Source organism: Podarcis raffonei, chromosome 17, assembly GCF_027172205.1.
Source record: "Podarcis raffonei isolate rPodRaf1 chromosome 17, rPodRaf1.pri, whole genome shotgun sequence".
NCBI classification, from domain to species: domain Eukaryota; kingdom Metazoa; phylum Chordata; class Lepidosauria; order Squamata; family Lacertidae; genus Podarcis; species Podarcis raffonei.
In genome coordinates this window covers 20,769,434-20,793,089 of record NC_070618.1, presented here as the reverse complement: position 1 = coordinate 20,793,089, position 23,656 = coordinate 20,769,434, and the positions used below count along the sequence as shown (strand labels likewise).

Sequence of the window (23,656 nt, the reverse complement as noted above, 5' to 3'; positions counted from 1 at the left end):
GGTTGCTTAAAATAATAAACCCAAACAAAATGATAACTTAGTTGATGCTATGCCTTGAGTAGGCTTTCATTTTCTGCCAAATTCCACAGGTACATCCTTCAGCAATGATGCCTACGGCAGGAGGAGGTGTTTACAATCACTGAAATCAGAAAAGCCCAACGAAAAATTATAGGCTTGGTTTACCCTGATGCAGACCTATAACTCATCTTCTTCATCTCAAATATTTTAAATAGCAGAGACTTCTCTTTTGCCTGATTAAAGCACTCGGTGGCTAAGTACTACAGTCATGTGGATAATTGTCAAAGACACCGGAGCCATTATTCAGTTTGTAGCATTCTGCTGAGATGTTCTTGAACCAAGGAGCGCTTTTGCTTCGTTGAAAGTGCCTTTTACTTAAGAGGAAATGGCAGCAATTTACTTGAAGCGGACATGCAGCAAAGCTTGTGAAACCTGCAATGCCAGCAAGTTACTTCACAAATCGCAATCCCATTCCAACGTCACCCTTTCACTGCGAGCAACTGTGCCAGCAGAAATGTTTAGCGTCACGGTGTACTAATTTTTGTCAACTAAAAAGATCGATGGCATACGTCTCTCTTCTCAAGGTATTTTGGGTTAATAACTTAGTGCCTACTGGCTTTTGAGAAATTCCAGCACTGCGTGTCATGAAAGGCCAGAACAAATATCTATAAAAGACATTTCTATCTTGCTTTAATAACTTACATGTTATTTAAGGCTGACACCAAAAAGACTGTGCGATGGCAGTAAGCTAGCCCAAAAACTGCCTAGAAATCGACTCTGCTCTTACATTACTGGCATGACGAACAGTCTGTCCTGAAATTTAACGAGATGCTCATTTATGGCAGTCACTAAAGGAATGCCAAGAATATATTAACACCTTTAGATTGTATCCAGCTACAAAGGAGTTTAGGCTTTTTAGTTACGTCTTCACTGGACAGGCAAAGCAACAACAAAGTATTGCTATTTTCATTGCATGCAAACAAACACCTTTGGGCAGCTGTCTGATTAAAACAGTTAATTGAGTCCATTCTCTGTCTAGCCCTAAGAACTAGGTGACCATCTGTGTTTCTGTCTCTCCATAGATAAAATCAGATGCCTTTGAATGAGGTTCTGCACAGTATAGAAAGTGTTTCTCACAGATATCATTGCTATAGAAGTGCTGTGTGCAACTGCCCCATTTTGTTGACCCTGATCGTTAACACAGGATGCAAGTGCAAAGCAGAAAGTGGGAAGTAATTATGTGATACATTACGCTGTAATTCATACTGGAAGGTGGGAATAAACACAGAGCTACTTTCAATAATCTAGATTCTTCAGTTATTGTTTACGGCTCGCAACATTACATTGTTGCTGCCATTTTTGATGTGTGCAAAAAAGGAGTCAACACAGCCATAATAAGAAGTATTGATTTTCCTTCTTATAAGTTGAGAGATGGGAATCATGTTCCTATAGGTGTGCACAGCTTGTCCCTATAGACCTGTGCATAGACTGTCATGTGGTGCTCACAGGTGCCGCTGCTTTCACCAGTAACTCCTATAGCAACCTCAAAACTGCTCAGCAAATAACCCTTCAGGAATCCACAGTACACAAATGTCTGTTTCCTCTTCATGCTCAGTGTTAGAAACCAAGATTTGAAAGCTAGGAGCTAAATGGCACCTTAAACCTAGGTTATGGGTGCAACAATGGCATGTCTAGGTGCGTTTTTTTGTAAGAATACAAAGCTGAAAATGAATGAACTGCAGCTAAAATATTATGTTCATTTTTCACATGGACTAGTCCTTCCCTTGCCCACCCTCCTAATATTTTTAAGAGGGTCTCTTCTCCAGTTTTCAGAGAGTAGCTGGAAGTAGTGGGGGGAGGCAGAGAAAGGTACCCCTTTCCTTCCACTCTGCAGTTTTAATCTGAAATCTTAGGTGCAGTACTGCGCTCAGAGCTCAGAAACTGCTCGCCCTAATGAAATTCCCTGTTGCAAAATGCGCCTAGAACAACGGGAGTTTCGAACACTGTTCATGCTCAGTTCCTGTCTGCATGGGTTTGGCCTCAACTACATGACACATTTCCAACTAAAACAGTCCACATTTTATTGGATACCAGAATTGGACCTCTGCTCCCTTCTGTTTTGAACAGAGGAGAGAGAGAGATCAAGACGGTGGCTGATTATTTGTTTCTTTCCCCCTCATTGATGGAAGACATGCCTACTCAATTTTGTGGTTGCCTCTTTTTTCCTTCTCTTTTAAACATGGCAGCCATTTTGTGGTATGCCACACCACCATAGCAGCCATGTTTTAACTGGCACCCATGTGGCTTCATTCCAAATTTCCCAGTGGTCCAAATAGGCCGACACCTCCTATTTTAGAAAATATATATACATACAATCTGCAGAATTCAACTCAAGGACAAATATCTGCCTTCACAGCTTTATTTTTTTTAAAAAGAATCAAGCTTGAAACTTCTTGGACAATGTCTGCTGGAACCCACCCCACGGCCAAAGCCAGAATGGGATGCAAAAGAATTCCCAGCAGTTGGGGTAGGGATTCAGTATCCAGCTAGTGTAACTGGTAAAGATAGGTGTACTGTGTTGTAATTGCCTGGTGCCAGATGTCAGGGAACTGCCATCGGAGCCAGAGGGAGAGGGAGGGCTCCAGAGGGATTCCGGAGAGCGTCCCGGGAGGGAGAGAAGCAGCACATCTTCTGGGGAAGGAAATCAGGGTAGCACCAGTGGAGAAGGGGGGCAGATGGGGAAACCGGCGAGGTGGCTCCATGACTCCTCGCCAGGGACCAGCGGGGAGAGCACGGGTCCTCCGCTGCCCACACCCTCCCTGCGCAGAAGGCTTCCGTGCAGGGAGAGTAGGCGGCGACTGGGCGTCAAAGAGCTTCTTTGCTGGAAGAAGTTCAAGAAACGCCCACTGACGGATTCTGCCAGTGATTGAGACAGCCACGGGCGAGTGGCTGTCCGGACAGAAAGGGTTCATTCAGGCAACCCAGCCAGGTGTGGCGCCGATTTACGCACGAGCAACCCCTAGAACCATTACACCTGCCAATATCTGGATGGCTGTATTTTGCAATTTGAAGTTAAAGGCAGGCATGGTACTGGTTCAGCCTGAATGCCAGCCGTAAGTCTGTCCCGTTGGTAACAATGGAAGCAAAAGAGCCTAACTCTGGCTAGAGCACACGCGATGACAACTACTATATTAGATTTTGCACTTTCAAACTCGAGTTTCCTATGATTTAACGGCTGGGTTTAGGAACTCTCCCATGTGGCTGCATTCACTGTGTCCCCACAGTATATCTTCTTTGAGCCAACTTTTAATAGCAGCATCAAAAAGCAGCAATCCTTTTGAGCTGAGGGAAGGCTCAGAGTTTTAGGAAGCTGAGCTAGAGTTTTTAACGGAGAGGCATTTTTGTCCCTTGTACGCGCAACACTCTGTTAGGTTTCTCTAATCAACGTTATTGCTACAGGGCTTCCAAAAATGGAGACGAGTAGGGGGTTTATCCTGCCATCGAGTGTGAAGTGTTACAAATCACAGCTTGAAAATGGCTTGAGCCAGGCCTATAAAAATGTTTATATACAGTTAATCTTATATCAGCACCGAACCTCCGACTCAGCTGTTCAGATAAGGAATGCAAAATGAAAATTAGCCCGTCAGGGTCACGGCCGCGTAGCTCTTCTCTGCAGACAGATTAGAACGCCGAGGAATAAGCTATGCCAGGAATCAAATTATAATGTGTAAACCTTGTCAAGCTTCCCTTAAGAATGCCATTTGCTCTGCAGTTTTTAAATCACACCACATTAACCTTCCAGCTCACACAACCTAAAGGGCTGTTGCAAAACAACGACGTATTTAAAGCCTTAAGTGGAGACAATTCCTTTAAAAAGTATTGGGAGACGACGGATTGAGTAAGGGAAAAGGTGAATAGCATTTTGGTCTTCTGATCAGTTAACTGTGCTCCATTACAAAAAAAATCATTGGTTGGATCCAGACTTAGGGACCCCTGACCATTAGGTCCAGTCGTGGCCGATTCTGGGGTTGCGGTGCTCATCTCACTTTATTGGCCGAGGGAACGGGCATGCAGCTTCCAGGTTATGTGGCCAGCATGACTAAGCCGCTTCTGGTGAACCAGAGCAGTGCACGGAAATGCTGTTTACCTTCCCGCCAGAGTGGTACCTATTTACCTACTTGTACTTTGAGGTGCTTTCGAACTGCTAGGTTGGCAGGAGCAGGGACCAAGCAATGGGAGCTCACCCTGTTGCGGGGATTCGAACCGCCGACCTTCTGATCAGCAAGTCCTAGGCTCTGTGGTTTAACCCACAGCGTAAAATAGACACACTCAAATCAATAGAACTGGTAATTTATGTCTGTTACTTAAATTTGTTAAGGTCTTGGGAATTGCAGCTCTGTGAGGGGTAAACTTCAGTTCCTAGGATTCTTTGGCAGAAAAATGCGTTTTAAATGTATGGGGTATACATAACCATCCAGACCTGCTCTCCCCCTCCTCTTTTTGCACAAAGTGAAATACTTGTTCACTTCTATTTTTAAGTAACTTTCATTACCAAGAGATACACAGCTCTTTAGGATCCATTGTTGGCTTGAAAATAGAATCACCAAGGTGGATACAGATCAGGCTTCCTCAACCTCGGCCCTCCAGATGTTTTGAGACTACAATTCCCATCATCCCTGACCACTGGTCCTACTAGCTAGGAATCATGGGAGTTGTAGCATCTGGAGGGCCAAGGTTGAGGATGCCTGATATAGATGGAAAATACAACAAGGAGGCCTCTGTTCCAATGGGAAGCTGGCAGATCTCGGACCAAGGCACAGTTTGGTTGCTAGGTACATCAGGAAACCAAGGGCAGTATGCAAGCAAACTGTAAGGATTACTGTTAGCTCAATTGGACTTTACCCTTCTCCCTCCTCTGTTCCCCTTCCCCTAAAATTCTCCCCAGCTAATTCTCCCCTGATCTCCAAATAGGAGTAATTTAGCCAGCTAGCCCTGGTGATCATCTAATGTTTATTGGATGGATAAATTGATTTTTGAATTCTGAATGTATTGTTATTCACGTTTTATACTGTATTTTATGCTGTTTTTTGTTGCATCAATTAAGTGTTTTAAATTTGTTGTTAGCCGCCCTGAGGGTGGGGTATAAATAAAGAATAATTATTATTATTATTATTATTATTATTATTATTATTATTATTAAAAACTGCTTGGGGTGTGGGTGTGGAGAAAACCCTAGAATAAATCGGGGGACACACAGGGGGAGGAGGGAAAGTTATGTTGTGCAAGCAAAAATCCTTGTGATGTCTGAGTGATTACAGTAAGTTAGCACAATGTTGAAAACAACCCTGAGTGCTGACATGTGGTTGGAGGGATGGGGGGAAGCAAAGATGTATCACTTTGAAGTATCAGGCAACTGGACCTACAGTAGTTCTGCTGAACTTACCCTGGCATCTGTGACTTTGAACTCCCTTAGGATGTACTGCGGCATGTTGTACTCTGCCATGGGATCCACCACAAAGTACTGATACCTGGCTGAGCGCTCTGCTGGCCAATACTGGTGGCATTTTTCCTGCAAGGGGGGAAAATAAGACAATGCGTTTGTTTAGATTTCTATACCAATCTGTTGTCCAAGGAGGTTGGAAAAATCACACTTACCGTACTTTTCCATATATAAGAGCAGGTTTTTTTAAAAAAATTAAAAAACAATATTAAAAATTGGGGGTCAACTTATACACAGATAGTGCATTGGGGGGGGGCTTGTGATAGGTTTGTGTCGCGAGCCTGAGATTGTCAGCGGCTTGTCGGCGTGTTATTGGTGGCTGCGGCAAGGGCTGTTGATGATTGGGTGTCGCTGCGGCAATAGGGCGGGCTATCAGCGGCTTCTGGCGGTGAGGGGATGCACAATTGGTGGCTTTAGCGGTACGTGCGAGTGGCAGCATAGTTCATTGGGTGAGCTATTTCCTTCATTCCCCCCCCCCCCGCTTCCCTGACTGGATAGTTTGTTGGTCAGTATGGTGTTCCGAGAGTCGTTTGGAGTTTGTTGAGAGAGCTACCGTATTTTTTGCACCATAACACTCACTTTTTTCCTCCTAGAAAGTAAGGGGAAATGTCTGTGCGTGTTATGGAGGAAATGCCTACGGGTGGCATGCCTACGGATTTTCCTCCTCTAAAAACTATGTGCGTGTTATGGTCGGGTGCGTGTTATAGAGCGAAAAATACGGTAGTTAAGATCTGCTTCTGTTCATGTATATACCTCGGGTTACGTACTTAATTCGTTCTGGAGGTCCGTTCTTAACCTGAAACTGTTCTTAACCTGAAGCACCACTTTAGCTAATGGAGCCTCCCACTGCTGCTGCGCCACCAGAGCACAATTTCTGTTCTCATCCTGAAGCAAATTTCTTAACCTGGGGTACTATTTCTGGGTTAGCGTAGTCTGTAACCTGAAGCGTATGTAACCTGAAGCATATGTAACTCGAGGTACCACTGTAACTTGAAATCTGCTGTAAATAATAAACACCTCTAAGTAACCAAGTTAACTGGTAGCAGCATCTCCTTCCTGCAACTCATTGCTTCTGGAAGTCTGTGTATGCTTTGCTACGTTGAACTGGGTCTGGCTAAGATCCTGCAACAGGTTAAAATTAGGGCCATTCTCCCCCCATTTTGTTAATTTGAAGTCCCCCAAAATAGGGGGCACATTATACACAAAAAAATACAGTAGTTATCGAAGGTTTAGCATTTACCGGGGAGTTACCCCCCCCCTTGAAAATGAGAGGACTTGCTTCTGAATAGACATGCACAAGCTTGCACAGTGAAATGTGCCGGGCAGCGGTGGAGGAAGCCACTTGGGGGTGGGTTCTCGGGAGTCTGCCTGCCTCCTCCCACTCAGCTGCCCTACAGCTGGGGAGGGGAAGCAGCGGGTGGACCGTTTGGGCAGTGCAGAGCCTGCGCGCATCAGAGACGTGTATCTCGGGCGCGCTGCAGGCCCCGCAGTGAGTGCCGTCCGGCATTTTGGCACCCCCCTCAGTGGTAAAACCCAGGGTGGCCTGCCCCCACTACACCCCCTTCCTCCACTACTGGTGCCAGGTAAAGGTAAAGGTAAAGGGACCCCTGACCATTAGGTCCAGTCGTGGCCGACTCTGGGGTTGCGGCGCTCATCTCACTTTGTTGGCTGAGGGAGCCGACGTACAGCTTCCAGGTCATGTGGCCAGCATGACTAAGCTGCTTCTGGCGAACCAGAGCAGCGCATGGAAACGCTGTTTACCTTCCCGCCAGAGCAGTACCTATTTATCTACTTGCACTTTGACGTGCTTTCGAACTGCTAGGTTGGCAGGAGCTGGGACTGAACAATGGGAGCTCACCCCATCACAGGGATTCGAACCGCCAACCTTCTGATCAGCAAGTCCTAGGCTCTGTGGTTTAACCCACAGTGCCACCCGCGTCCCTCTGCACTGGTGCCAGGACAGCCAAGCAAAAGCCCACCCTCCTCACTCTCTTCATCCAGCATCTGCTCCTGTTCTCCCTTGTTCCTCAAAGCTACCGCCAGTCACAGCTCTGCCATTAATTAACAAACTCAAGTACAGTCATACCTCGGGTTACAGACACTTCAGGTTGCATTTTTTGAGGGTTATGGACCCGCCGAAACCCGGAAGTACCAAAATGGGTTACTTCAGTGTTTCAGGGGTCACACATGTGCAGAAGCACTAAATCGCGCTTTGTGCATGCGCAGAAGCGCCAAATCGCTACCCGCACATGTGCAGACACGCCACTGCGGATTGCGAACGTGCATCCCGCACGGATCACGTTCGCAACCCGAGCATCCACTGTACTTGAACTGTAGCAGCCTATGTATCTTCACTTCTCATCCTCATTCTGCCTTTACCGGGTTTGCTTGAAACAATTCTTTCTAGCTGCTGCCCATTTTGTTCTTCATGTTCACAGCTCCCTTCCTCTTTTATCTTGTCTCTTCTGATAGCTCTTGAACACCGTTGCCCTATGACTGCATTCATCTAAATTCTTTCCCCACTTGTCTCGAAGACTCTTCCCTCCTGATTGTGTTGTACACTAAAAATAACAAATGCTTTAGGTATGTGAAGCACTTGGATTTCCCTACTGATCCCATCCCAACTTTAACACCCATTAGGGTTAGCTCTTAAGGAGCTAACTTTTTAACAACAACCTTGGAAGGCCAGAAATGCAGAGCTTTTGCAAAATGCAGAGAAACTCGTGGTTCTTGCGTGGACTCCAGTTGCAAAAGTCTGAAGAGCCCATAGGATTTGGGGTGTGTCCAAATAGCAATGCACATGTTTTATGAGTGTATAATATTGCTCTTTTTGATAATGGATTCATTCGTCTGGCAAATGTCTGAGGAAGCAACATAATAATCAAATACACAGTTTAAGGCTGTGAACAAACTGCCAAAACTGCAAGAGACAGGAAAATAGGTACTGGGCAATAAAAAAAAAGACAACTTAAAATTAAATTATTACAAGACTGGCTTAAAATAATTGCATCTCTACAGTTAAGTGGCTTGGCATCTTTACTTCACATAACTCTTACAGAGTGGATGAAACACCTCTGTGTGTGTGTGTGTGTGTGTGTGTGTGTGCACGTGCTAAAGTTCTTAGAATTATATTTAGACAAGGAACTCTTAATTTTAAAGTACTGACACTGATACCAACATAGCAAAACAAAACATTTTGATATAAAACCAAAGTCTTCTGAAAACAAAACAACAATGTTCTTTTTAAAAGCACTTGAATATTTCCCAGCCAGCTGCAGAACTACTAATCTTTTCTCCAGCCATGTATAGAGCAGTTAATATTTACACAAATATTGTAGAGATTTATTAGCATTGCAAAATGATGTGAATTATTCATTGACTTTCTCAGACCTATAGTTGAAAGAATTTCCTTTGAATGATCACTTGGCTACAGATTTTAAATATTTTGGAAAGAGCCAGCTCCTGTCACTCTGTACCAATGACCTAAATTTCAACCTGGTTCACAGCCTCTTGAATTTCCAGAGCTGGTGGCAACTTAGTCATAACTTTTTGATTCCTTTGACAAAGGAGATCCACCTGGTCTTTACTCATAGAACTAGAAGATGCTGCTGTACTTGAATATATGTTTTCTATGTTCTGAAAGTGGAAGGATTCTTGAGGGTAGGCATACCAAAAGAAAAGAAAAGAATTCTTAAATGTCAGTCCTAAAATCCCAGTGTCTTGCAGAGAATACTGGGACCTAGTTCTCACAAACATCAGATGATGAGGTGGTAAACCTTTGTCTGGATTGCGCCACTTCTAAGACTGAATGCTCCTTCATTCATTTATTTTTAACAGAATATGTTCCACCCTAGCCTTTTCCCTGCCATGCCTAGTTTTAGGAATACAGTGGTACCTCTGGTTGTGAACGGGATCCGTTCCGGAGCTCCGTCCGCAACATAAGTAGAACGCAACCCATGTCTGCACATCTGCAGGTCGCGATTCGCCGCTTCTGCGCATGCACGTGATGTCATTTTGAGTGTCTGCGCATGCGCGAATGGCGAAACCCGGAAGTAACCCTTTCCGTTACTTCCAGGTCGCTGTGGGACACAACCTGAAAAGATTTAACCTGAAGCAAATGTAGCAAGAGGTATGACTGTACATGCATGTTCAGGGGGAAGCAGTCCAGGATGTGAGCCTTCGCCTGCAGACTAAAGAAGTGAGACAGTTAAAACAGAATACAGGCACCTCATCTGATGTTTGTGAGAACTAAGCCACAGGGGCTTGGACTAGTTGACCCTATGGGTTGACTCTACACTTCAGAACATATCCAATAATCCCCTGTCGTTATATTGCAGGAGAAGCTCTAGAGTCACTGGTTAGGTGCTTTTCAAGGAAAGTCACCCTCCATTATTAATTTTTTCATTGAGGAACCTGGAAACAATGTTTAAGAACTAACGCTCTCTATAAACCTTAGCCTATATTCTTGACATGATTGGGAGCTACAGGAAATGCCACTCCCCAGATCATATGTTGATGTTGTATGTATATGAAGACATGCTAGTTACATACATTTGTAGGTTTTTATTATGTGTGTCCTTGAGGATTAGTTTCCTTTCCATTATGCCTAGTGAAGACTATTGCCTAGTTACCAATAATAGTTGGTCCGGTGTAAGTAATTGCTCTTTTGAATCACTTGCTCTTGCTGTACATCCTATGCCAAATCAATTTTTGACATTGACTGTCTGGAAATGTGCCACATACTTACTCTGCCCATTTCTCGCAGTTTAGTAAGCATGACTACGATGGTTGAATTGTGCTCCCAAAGCATTCTCCAGAAATCTTCTGTTGTTTCTGCCAAAGGTCCCTGTGTAGCGATATAGGCTTTTTGTTGCCTAAGTTTAAAATATAAGGGCAAACATTTACCAATCCAAGCAAGTCAAAGACTCTCTTGTTGAATGTAAACATTCTGCTGAACCATCAACTCTAAGCCATGTACAGCTGTAAATTATTGAACGTAAGCACATTAAAAACATATTAAAGATTGTTTAATCAAACAATAGCATTGTTTTGTTTTTTGGAAGTTTGTGGAAGAAATTGCACTGTTAATATTGTGATTTATGGCTTTATCTTATTTAAATTTTAATGCAAGTCTAATAGCTCAATTTTGTGAGTTGCAAAAAGCACTTAGGAAACACTTAGTGGTAAAGTTCCATTTTTGCATTCAAGGCTGGCTGTCATACAGTCTATTGAGCTTATGACTTATGCTTCCAAAGCACTTTTTTTTTTGTTAACTCTTCTAATGATGCAAAAGTATCGGGAAAAGTTTTGAAGTCATGAAAAAAGGTGGGAATGTGGCAAGCTGGTTCATTTTCCAAGAAACATGGCCACACTTTCCCCTTCTACAAGTACAAATCTGCTATTTGCCCACAAAGGCTCAGTCCACACATTTAGTATCTGCATAGTATCTTAAATAACCAGCTGCCAGAGTCCTACTGTTTGTAACTGTGCTGCATTTCTGTACCATCTGTTTGCTGCTTTACTGCCAGCATTTGAGAACAGTGAACTGAAACTTCCATATGTTAGTATCTTAACATGTATTATAGGAAAATCAATCTGTTATTGCTGTGACTTCCCATTTTCAGAAACAGGCACGTGATAATCAAGTAAAGCTCTACATGACAGCAGTTTGGGGGGAAAGCCCTGTCGGTATTTTCCCTTTGTGACAGGGAACTCTTTGCAGTGCCTGCTCTGTCTGCATTGCTCTGGCAGTGATAGGAAAAGATCTAGGCAGAGTATATCTGTTTTCTCCAATAGCATTAGCCTTACTGATAAGGGAACGATGCTGAAATGCAATGCAGAGAAAAAGCAACTCTCCCTATGAGAACAGACATGTGACTTCGCTGACTGGTACAAGTAAGGTAAAGGAAACCTGGACGGTTAAGTCCAGTCAAAGATGACTATGGGGTTGTGGCGCTCATCTCGCTTTCAGGCCGAGGGAGCCGGTGTTTGTCCACAGACCACTTTCCAGGTGATGTGGCCAGCATGGCTAAACCGCTTCTGGTGCAACGGAACACCGTGACAGAAATCAGAGTGCATGGAAACACCGTTTACCTTCCCGCCACAGTGGTACCTATTTATCTGCTTGCACTGGTGTGCTTTCAAACTGCTAGGTTGGCAGGAGCTGGGACAGAGCAACGGGAGCTCACTCCGTTGCGGGGATTCAAACCGCTGACCTTCCGATCAGCAAGCCCAAGAGGCTCAGTGGTTTAGACCACAGCGCCACCCGCATCCCTCTACTGGTACAGGAAGAAACCATGGTACTACAGTGACTGCCACAATAGCAAGAAGAAACAGCTGCATAGCACTTTGGGTTGGGTCCAACTGTGTTAGAGCAGACCCACTGAAAATGACCCACTTCTGTCGGTCGATAAAAACTTAGTGAATTTGGAAAAAAGAGCCTTTTTTATTTTACCACACAGAAAAACACTGCCTTTTAGTACCTGTATCCATCGATAAAGCTGGCATTGATATAATCAGACCCTTCTACCCCTCGAATAGGCTGCAAACATATCCTTGTGGATTCATATGGCATAATATTAACAAGGCGATTTTTAAATTTATTACATGGAAGATTGGCACTGATGAATCTTGAAGTGTGAGCTTTAGAGCTGGCTAGCCGCTGTGGAAAGAGAGAAAGAGCATAATTTTGCAATTTAATCAGACCAAACCTTCTTATACAGATAATTTCCTATTACTTCTTCACACGGCACATTGTTAAACTATGGAACATGCTATGACAGGATGTTGCGGTGTTTCTGACTTGGAAGGCTTTGAAAGGGGGTTAGAGAAATGAATGGAGAATAAGGCGATGTCGAATGCTACTAGCCAATGTGGATATGTACTAGCTTCAGGAGGTATGCTCCCGAACACCCTTTGCTGGGGTTGGGGAGTGAGAGGGGCTATTGCAACCTGTGCGCTTCAAACAGGAATCTGGTTAGCCATTGTGAGAACAGAATGCTGGACTAGACAGACATTTGCTCTGATCCTGTGGGGGTGCATTCTTGTGTCCTTGTCCAATTGTTTGTTGAATCTCACATGCAAAAAAATGCATGTTTCAGAACCCTGCTTAAATGCAACTCTAACTCTTTAGAAAACAAACTTATAAAGGTATATTTGGGGCTACCTTTGAAGGTGACCCAGAAACTGCAATTAATCCAGAATGTGGCAGCTAGACTGGTGACTGGGAGTGGCAGCCGGGACCACATAACACTGGTCCTGAGAGATCTGCATTGGCTCCCAGTATGTTGCCAAGCACAATTCAAAGTGTTGGTGCTGACCTTTAAACCCCTAAATGGCCTCGGTCCTGTATAGCTGAAGGAGCGTCTCCACCACCATCATTCAGCCCGGACATTGAGATCCAGCACCGAGGGTCTTCTGGCGGTTCCCTCATTGTGAGAAATGAGGTTACAGGGAAACCAGAAAGAGGGCCTTCTTGGTAGTGGCCCCCGCCCTGTGGAATGCCCTCCCATCATATGTCAAGGAAATAAGCAGCTAACCTATTTTTAAAAGACATCTGAAGGCAGCCCTGTTTAGGGAAGTTTTTAATGTTTAATGCTGTATTGTTTTTAACACTTGATTGGGAGCTGCCCAGAGTGGCTGGGGAAACTCAGCCAGATGGGAAGGGTATAAATAATAACTTATTATTATTATTATACCCCCAGCAGAACGACTAGAATTTAGACTCTGTTGCTAATCCTTCATAGGGAAATCTACCAAAGCACATGAACTCACCCTAGACCCATTTGGAATCAAGTCTAACTTCCCCCATCGCACCCTGGTGTAACAGTTTTCAAGGTAAAATCGCGCGGGGAAGTCCCTGTTACGCAAAGTACCTTAAATTCCAGTTCCATTCCTGTGACATTCTCTCCTGCTTCTATCTGTGTCAGCTTCTGAATATATGCATACAGGTTTCTGGCTGGCACTTCGGTATTTCCACATGTCACTGCTTCAAGCAGTGCATCGTGGATAAAGATGTATTGGTCCTCTGTTTGAACCATGTAATTCCTCTGGGCTCTCATTAGTGTTACGTGGCCATAAATATCTACAGTCTTTTCATGCTTTATTCTCTCCAGCATGGCATCTATTACAATGAAACAGCCGGTCCTGCCAACTCCAGCACTAGGGGGAAGAAAAACAAAACACAAGATACGTGTAAGCGATAGAAACATTACGGTACGACATTTCTTGACATACTGTCATGGCAACATACATCATTGCAATTGATCCCACTTTCCAGTGCCTTTTTCAGCAAAAACAAAAAAGGAAAAGAAAAAAAGCAAGGTGCTCATATCTTGATACAAGTGCTGTGTTTGTAAAAATTGACCACCATGGGCAGTTTTTTTCCTTCCCCACATTGGTAAGTACCATCACAAAAAAGCATTACTGCTTCCTAACAGACATGCTGGCTCTGCTCATTTTTAGGGTATTTTTTGATAACCAGGTCCCCTTCTCAAATTACCTCAGTCAAGCGAGAATCATTTCCCTGTGATGAAAATCTGGGTTGGAAAGTTCCTTGAAATTCAACCCATTCACCTCGTTCCAGCATGCAGTTGCTCATGGCACTACTGTTGAATCTTGTCAAAAACAAGCATCTCCCAATACTATGGAAGCACTATGGGGAAAGCCCTTTGCTTGCAAGTGGCAATGAGTCATAGAATAATAGAACTGTAGAATTGGAAGGATGTAGAAAGCTGCAGAATTTTTCCAGGATGAAGAGGAACCAGCAGTAAGCACTCTTAGCATTTGGTCAGTCAAGCAGCTACAAATACACCTAACAGTAATCTCATCCAGCCCACATTTTACCAGCTTCTCTGCAAGAATATTATGGGGGACTTTGTCAAAAGCTGTACTCAGATCAAGATGCACTATGTCCACAGCATTCCCCTTGTAATGCTGTCAGGGGACAGAGAGAGAGAGAGAGAGAGAGAGAGAGAGAGAGAGAGAGAGAGAGATTCGCCTGGCATGACTTGTTTTTGAGAAACTCATGCTGGGTATTAGTAACCACAGCATCCTTTTCTAAGTGCTTAAAGACCAACTGTTTAGTTAACTTGTTCAAGGACCTTTCCTGGTCCTGATGTCAAGCTGACTGGTTGGTACTGTCATATGTATGTCATACGTGTGGAGAAAAACCTTAAACAAACTGCAGAGTTCAGCAGAGCTCCCCAACATAGACCAGAGGCAATATTACTTCATTCAGCAAAGCTTTACTTGTGCTGAAGGCAAATGAACGTAATGGTTATCAAATCCAATACAATCAGGATTGGCTCAGTCCATACAAAAATCTAGTTGCAGCACTTATTATAACTTAACTCATAATAAGACTAAACCTTAACACTAAAGCATCCTATGTACAGAAACATCACACCAGAAGAAAGAGAGAGAAAGAGAGAAAAAAGTAAAACTCAGGCTCCTTCTGGCCTATATTTATAGTCAGCATGACTCTGCAGAAAGCAGCTTCCCAGAAGGTATAACTCAAACAATCATTAACCCTCCTGCCTCTGCTTCTCTCACACAGAGAAGCTTCTAGTAGCTTCTAGAATTAATCAGAATAGGAAAGAATAGGAAAGATTTTTCCACATGAGATCAATACTTTATGCACTAAGAAATGCAAACTGACAGATGCTTCTCTCTGCCCCCCTCCTTTTAAAGATGGGGACAACCTCCAGTCTGTAGGGACCTCCCATGCTGCAGGTTACGAATGCTGCAGGTTGCAGACATGCCTCCATCACGGATTATGGCCACAACCTGAGGTTCCACTGTACTCTCAATCTGCCTTTCATGTTGTGGATTTCTTCACAAGTGTACACATCCTTTACATATAATGCGTCTCACCTTCCCTTCCTGTTTGGTCGACTCCTTCTTAACAGATTATTCCCCTCATTTCTACATTCCAGTCAGAAGTCTCATCCTACTAGGTGTCAGTAGTGTCTATTAGGTCCTATTTGCTACCCTATATTAAGAGCTCAGATTGGTCTTGCTTGTTTCCCATACTCTGTGCATGAGTACAGAGACAACTGAAACCATGAGTCATTCTCTCCAGCTGCTTCCTTCTTGCAGTTTCCTGCCCTTTAGCAGGTTTCTGGAGCACCACCTCAGTTTCCTGTGCCTCAGTGAAGCTATTCTCCACGGTAATATTGTTTCCATCCCACTAAGGATTTAGTATTACACTAATTGGTATATTAGTGTATTTTCCACCTTACCACACATTGCAGGTTTTACTCCAATTAACTAAATAAAACCTAAAGAGACTGAAATATTTGATTCACACTACTGCTGTTGTCCGACACTGCAACAATTGCTTCCTGGGCTCAGGGCATGTATTTGGTGCCCTGAGCACTGGGCCTTTTTTAATCTTTCATGAGATTCAGTTCCATGAAAATCTTGACAAGGGGTGAAAATAAATATGTGTTTGAGAGACTGGGAGAAATGCGGAATATCTGAAAAGACGCTACATAGACACAACATCACCAGGCAAAGAGCTGAAACCAGGATCACATGATCCATGATACTCCCAGGGGCTCCCCAATCACCTTTGTTAGTTGACTTCCCTGCAACATGCTTGAGGCTGAAATCCACGACACAGGAATGCGGCTTTATTACAATTTTCTTCAAAAGTGGCCAATTTAAATCCCACTTTTTATTAAAGTAGGAAAAGCATCTTTTGTATCTGTGATAATAACATCCCTTAAACCAGCTAAATCTCCAAAGACAAGACAAAAATATCTGATGTCCTTTTGTTAATGACTTCTAAAAAGAAAGATTTTTCTCCTAACTATATACAAGAAAGCCCACTGACATTTAGTTCAATCAAGAGTGATCAGCCTGCAGTATTGCTTTGTTAACTAAATTAGATAAAGGAATTAATTTGTCTTTTATTTATATGTGAAATAATAATAATAATAATAATAATAATAATAATAATAATAATAATAATAATATATTTATACCCCGCCCATCTGGCTCGGCTTCCCCAGCCACTCTGGGCGGCTTCCAACAGAATATTAAAATACAATAGTCTATTAAACATTAAAAGCTTCCCTAAGAGGGCTGCCTTCAGATTTCTTCTAAAAGTCTGGTAGTTGTTTTTCTCTTTTACATCTGGTGGGAGGGCGTTCCACAGGGCGGGTGTTACATATACATGTTACATATACATTTTTGTCAGAACCAGCAAGGTCAACTAAGCAACCCACATTTCTCTTATCTAGCGCATTATTCTTGGATTCTATTATTAAACGCTTGTTTGGGTCGCCCCCCCATCACTGTTGTGGTGTGCATGAGTTAAACTGAAGGATTAGAATTCTAAAAGAGTAGGAAAGTCTCTTTGATCTTGCAGAGCTGAGCTTGGTGGTATGGTGATAATAACTGATGTGCATTTTGCTTCCCTCCCTAACTCATTTCTATAGCGCTGAGTCCCAAACATGGCATGAACAGTACAGCTGATAAGCAATCTGTGGGTTATCTAAGCCTTTCCTTGTCTGAGTTGCCAAGCACTGTTCCTTCAAAAGGAACAAACTAAGCCCAAAGCAGTTAAGTTTGTTACGTTTAGCCGGAAAATCTTAGAGCAAAAGAGGGGGCAGCAGGAGATCTGCCTCACCAAATGCTAAACTCTATGGAAGGGGTAGCCTATGTACGGCCCTCCAAATGTTCAGGCACCCCAACTCCCATCAGCCCCATCCAGCGTGGTGAATGGTCAAGGATAATGGGAGGTGTAGTCCAAATTGGGTACCAATGCTCTGTGGTCTAAATTTTAAAAACATGCTGATGGCAGTTTTCAAGAGCTGTCAGAATGTGTTTTGCATGTGCACAAGCAGTTATAATCCTTTAGTAAAATATAAAAAATGACTTATGCTATGAATGTTTTGGTCTTATCTCATATTTGAAAGCAGGTAACATTATGCATCTTTAAGTGTATAGGGGGTATGTCTATATGTATGTATGTATGTATGTATGTATGTATGTATGCCTGTGTGCCTGTGTGTGTGTACATTGTTTTTTGCTTATGCTATGGCCTATAGCAGAGGTGGGGAACCTCCAGCCTTTAGGCCAGTTTGGGCTGCAAGGCTGTTTTTTAAACACCATGTCCGCTAGTTGATCAGCTGACATAATTCTGATGGGTGGGTTATGTCAGCTGATAGGCAGGGGGAATAAGTCCTGCTAAATTTGGCGGGATTGAATGCAAACCCCTTCCTGATACATGAAAGGGATTTGCATTCAACTCCTTGCTAAAATGAAGGGAGGCCTTCATTTTAGCAGGAGGTTCCATGCAAACCCCTTGTGATCTGGAAAGGATCTGCATTGAAACCCCTGTAAAATCAAACATTTTCTCTCTCCATTTTAGTGGGGTGCTTTGAAGCCCCAGCATTAGGACTTCGACGCACCAAATCACCTGATATCGGGAGACTACGAGGAGAAGCCTGATAAGTTTCTGGTCCACAGATCCAAAAAGGTTTCCTACCCTTGTTCTATAGAATAGGAATGAAAAGTTCATTTGATCATCTTTCTCTGAAGTATTTAGAGCTTCACAGGACTTCATTCTGTCTGGTGAAGAGTTCTATGAAGCTCAAAAGTTTGCATGCCTCTACCACACAAGTTTTGCATCACTTTTGGAAATTAATCTGGCAACTTGAAGGAAAAAAAGTGTCAAACATGATAATGCCTCATGCATATTGTTTGAATGGAGCCAAGGCTGTTCTCAGGATGGGGGCTTAGGTAATGAATGTTAGCAGCACGTCTACTCAGAAGCTAGTTCCACTGTGTTCAATATAGCAAAGCCCTACAAATGTGAATACGCCATTGAAGCTGCGGCCAAACAGTTATTCTACTTCTTGTAACAACTTCCTTTCGTTCCCTTTACTCAATAAGAATGCTACCAAACTCTAACAGTGTGTGTGTGTGTGTGTGTGTGTGTGTGTGTGTAAGTAATCTTTTTATTTCAGTTAGCAGCAAAAATTGCAGTGTTTACAAGCCAAAAGACTATGCAATCCATTAAACAAGCATGCCTACTAGGAAATTGTTATTGCTTCAGTGCTATCATTCATCCAGTTCCAACATTTGTTTTCAATATCTGCAAACACAACTGAGTCAGTCCTGTGAGTTGAAATATGCTTAATGTCCCATGATGTGATACAGCTACAGTATGCAGAAAAGGGAAATTAAGAGGCATTCGGGGGCCATTCCATACTGAAGGCATTGTGTGGTTGTGCTTAGAGATTGGCTTTTCTGATTAATTTGTTGCTATTACAGTGCTGACCCTTAACTGATATTTCAGTGATCTGGCAAGGGAAGCCATTGTAATTATGAGATTTCACAGGCCATTTATTTGGAAGAACAAAGATATTAAAATATGGGCCAAAAATCATTTAGGACGTATTTGACATATATCAGGGGATAATCTGATTGAATATTGCGGCTTTGGAATATATAGAGACTGCCATTTATGAGGTTCAAGTACATAAAGCAACTGTGATAAAAACAGAACGAAACAAAAAAAGCTGATGGAAAGGTACAGAGTTTATGGAGAAGTTATATGGTAAATTAAATGACAGTGCCAAAAACAAAAACAGAGCAATTTTGCTAGGAAGATTATTGTGATCAGAAAACAAACTGCACCATTTTTACACAAAAACAGCGTACTCACAGTAGCTCCTGTGCTGTACACACTCAAAGTTTTATAGGGATACAGTGGTACCTCAGGTTAAGTACTTAATTCGTTCCGGAGGTCCGTTCTTAACCTAAAACCGTTCTTAACCTTGAGGTACCACTTTAGCTAATGGGGCCTCCTGCTGCCTCCGCGCCGCCGGAGCACGATTTCTGTTCTCATCCTGAAGCAAAGTTTTTAACCTGAAGCACTATTTCTGGGTTAGCATAGTCTGTAACCTGAAGCGTATGTAACCTGAAGCATATGTAACCCGAGGTACCACTGTATTCATTCAAATTAAGTAACAATGTTACTGTGAAGATAACCTGCACCATAAGCTACCTGGAACTTACTGAAGAAAGGGGAGGTGGGATACAAGCAGGCCTTTTTTCAGCCTGAACTCACTTGAACTCAATTCCGGCACCTCTCAAGTGGGCGCCATTGCCATTATAAGAGAACAAGGGAGGCGCTCATGGTGAGTTCCGGCACCTCTTTTTCTTGAAAAATAGCACTGCATACAAATATTTATGTTCATATTCACTATACTTATATCCAGTGCTTTTCTAAGAATGAAGCTCTTTGGGTGCTGGTACAAAATGGCTGCCATGAGCACCAATAAAAAAAGGCATCAGTACTCTGTACTGGTAAGTACCAACACAAAAGCACTGCTTTTATTATAACATTCTTCAGTTGGTGCTGACTTTTAAAGTCCTAAACGGCCTCAGTATTCCTGTATACTGTATACCAGCATACCTGAAGGAGTGTCCCCACTCCCATCGTTCTGCCTGGACACTGAGGTCCAGCTCCGAGGGCCTTCTGGCGGTTCCCTCACTGCGAGAAGCAAAGTTACAGGGAACCAGGCAAAGGGCCTTCTCGGTAATGGCACCCGCCCTGTGGAACGCCTTCCCATCAGATGTCAAGGAAATAAACAACTATCTGACTTTTAGAAAACATCTGAAGGCAGCCCTGTTTAGGGAAGTTTTTAATGTTGATGAATCATTGTATTTTAATATTCTGCTGGAAGCTGTCCAGAGTGGCTGGGGAAACCCAGACAGATGGGTGGGATATTATTATTATTATTATTATTATTATTATTATTATTATTATTACTACTACTACTACTACTACTACAGTATTAAACTCAAAGTGGCATACATGAGATTCCTAGGCGGTCTCCTGTCCAGACACTGCTTAGCTTCAGCAAGGTGGTTGTGTCATGTGCCCTCAGACCAAAGTAACAGGAACGATACATAGATTGGGAGTCTGATGGTGGAGGCATTCTCCTGATGATTACTCAGAGGACTGCTTTTTGATTCACATCAGTGAAATCAATGGGCTTAAGTGTGATTAACTTATATTGGCTCTTAGGTACAACAGTTATTCAGATCTGTGTTATACCGCTTAGAGAGTTGTCCATGCTTTTCAGGTGGGAACACAGCGTGCAATTAAAGCAATTGCAGATAACAAAATGCATACAATTGGCAACAGTGGTTTAAATGTGCATTTTGCAGTGTGTAAGGCCAGCATGCAGGAAGGCAGAAATATCTGTGGAACCAAAGGGGGTAGGCTTTGAGCATCTTGGTGTTTTGCTTCATCCAGGCACACAACATGTACATTTGGATGACACAGGCATACGTATCTTAGGTTGGTACAAACACTTTACTGTTCTGAATTGGATCAAATGAATTTCTAAAGGAAGATTGTAAAAATATAATGTCGTATAAGTCACATGTGCCTACTGCTTCAGAATCAAAATGTAACCTCAGAAGCACTTTCAATAGGACATGGTAAATTTCTGTTTCATGGACTTCATTCTTCAAGCTGACGATCAGCTAATTGTTGGCACTGAGGAAGCCCTGTGCACAGCTGTACCCAAGCCAACAAACAGTAAGAAGTTAAGAATAAAGCAGCAAGAATAGGACAAGGTAGATTCATGTCACATGACAGGGAAAGCTTCTGTACTGTAGGGTAAGTTGTGTAATGCAACAATAGCTGTTTTGTTCAAATCAGTGGGAATAATGTAAGTATCTGTTGCAGAGTGCTGTGTACTTTACAGCACTTATCTTTTTCCTCCGCACAATACCTGCAGGAAGGTAAGATAATGCTTACAAGGTAATTTTATATTAGACAAATCAGTGGGAACTAATTGTACCTAATACAAGAAGCAAGTACTATACACAGCAGGCTTAATCACAGCCATTTAAGGTTACGAGATTTCCACTGGGAAAAAAAATAACTGTCCATAATAATCACGTACAGGAGATGTGAATGTGGAGTTGAATTAGATTATACTACTTATTGCCTTCCATCTCTGTGGTTCCATTCATGGAGAGAATGAGGCCCAATTTACTGATTAAAGTAAAAAGGTAAAGGACCCCTGGACAGTTAAGTCCAGTCAAAGGTGACTATGGGGTTGTGGCGCTCATCTCGCTTTTCAGGCCGAGGGAGCCAGCGTCTGTCCACAGACAGCTTTCTGGGTTATGTGGCCAGCAGGACTAAAGCGCTTCTGGCACAACAGAACTTTGTGATGGAAACCAGAGTGCATGGAAACGCCGTTTACCTTCCCGCTGCAGCGGTACCTATTTATCTACTTGCACTGGTATGCTTTCAAACTGCTAGTTTGGCAGGAGCTGGGACAGAGCAACGGGAGCGCACCCCGTCGCAGGGATTCGAACCGATGACCTTCTGATTGGCAAGCCCAAGAGGCTCAGTGGTTTAGACTACTGATTACACATCTAGTGAACTGTCTCTCCATGCATTTACATTGCTTGTATGATGATCAAAAGGTTTGGGATCAAAAGGTATGATGACTTCTGGGCAACTTTTAATTTCGAGGTACTTCTCAAGTGTGGTTCTAATCAGCCTGAACCACATGGGTATCTATTCATGCAGCCACACTTGGGACGTGGGAGTCACGTTACCAAGGCAGCATGTAAAGTGAGCTTAAGTACCCATCTTAAGAAAGGCTGTGGAAATCTCTCTTGGCTTCAGTGAGAGCAGAAATAAATAAATGAATGAGCGATTAATGCTCAAGAAACAAAGTCATCTATCCTTCCTAGAATATTTTTTAAGACCAAGGCAATTTGCGATATCAACAGATGGCATATTACCGTGTAAGCCACGAGGCACATTTTGTGATGTCTGAGTGACAAATTCCCACTGCTACAGCTTTTATTGCTGGGCGGCAGTGCCTCTCTTCTGCCTTGCTGTGTTTACTTCCAACTGGGCTATAGGGGAGGAAGAGGCACAGATCCCCATGTATTTCCTGACTAAAGATGGCCTTTACAAATATGAGGATTTTTCTCTTGAGAGTCGATGTACCCAGCAGACAGATTGCTATACCTAAATCAGACTTGACTTCAAATTCCTCCTCAGATGCTAATTTCACAGGTTGGCCTTGTGAGTTTCTGAGCCCCACCGATTTACTCTATAGTTCTTCTTTAATTCTCCAAAAGAAAAAGAAAAAAGGAAGAATAGCGACCTACCATGCACTGAATGTGCGATATAAAATTGCAAGTAAATAGTTGCAAGGATCACTGAATAAACCTGTATTTATATGGAAAAGATGATAATTTGTAGGGATCCTAAATCTACATTTCAGCTCTAATCAACAAAGGGACTAAGCATCAGAGAGGCACAATATTCTCTAAGTAAGTGATTATCATTAGAAGCTATTTAGAGGGTTAAAAAGGGAGCAGAAAGAGACATTATTCTAGTTTAGAAGCCAATGATGATGCATAGCTAATTAGAACATTATGAAATTAAAAGTGGAGATTATTACCCTAGGAAACAACAAATCTCAATAGCACAGGTATCTGCCATAAATGAACACCACTTTACAATATCATTTAACCTGTGTGTATGCATACATGTGGAGCAATTAAACAGGGAAACTGTGGCTCAAACTCAATGGCTGAATTTGAATCAGGTGTTTTGAGGGGGAAGACTAAGATGCCAAAAAATGCAACTGAATTTAGTGGCAAAATCTCCTTATCTTAATGGCACTTAATTTCGCCCGTGGACTTCTTCACAATGTATTCAATTCCTATTATGGTCTTTGTGAATTTATGCAATGCATGCATAAACTAGGATAAAAAACCTTGCGACCAACTAGTAAGGACCACAGCAAACCCTGTCCCTTTCCTCTTCATATATATTGTGTTTGTATCAAGACAAGCAGCATACCCACCATTTTCTAACTTGGTCTTTGTTTGAATTTAATCTCAAACAACTGGTTTGCTGAACCACATTCACTGCCAGCAACCGTGATACAGAACAAACATACGCAACACGTAGGTGACCCCTATCATCTTTTGGGGACCATGTGCAGGAGGGACAAAAAAAAGTGTTGGATCAGCAGGCAGAAGGAATGGTCACATGTCCAAGATGCCTTTAAACTTTCTGAAAAATAACACATGTGGAGCTTGGTGCAGCCACATTTACCCTTCCCTACAAATCAA

General features: G+C 42.8%; 1 protein-coding gene across 42 annotated transcripts in view; it reads right to left on the bottom strand.

The window, feature by feature from the left end:
- The window catches only part of PTPRD (protein tyrosine phosphatase receptor type D), a 1,152,007-nt gene that overhangs the window by 12,533 nt on the left and 1,115,818 nt on the right, over positions 1-23,656 (bottom strand). For all 42 annotated transcript variants that reach the window (XM_053371570.1, XM_053371569.1, XM_053371568.1 and 39 more), the window contains 4 exons: positions 13,393-13,678; positions 12,001-12,179; positions 10,266-10,392; positions 5,462-5,587 (listed from right to left, as the gene is read on the bottom strand). In XM_053371570.1, coding sequence (XP_053227545.1) covers positions 5,462-5,587; positions 10,266-10,392; positions 12,001-12,179; positions 13,393-13,678 — 718 coding nt within the window. The remainder of the gene's footprint in view (positions 1-5,461; positions 5,588-10,265; positions 10,393-12,000; positions 12,180-13,392; positions 13,679-23,656) is intronic.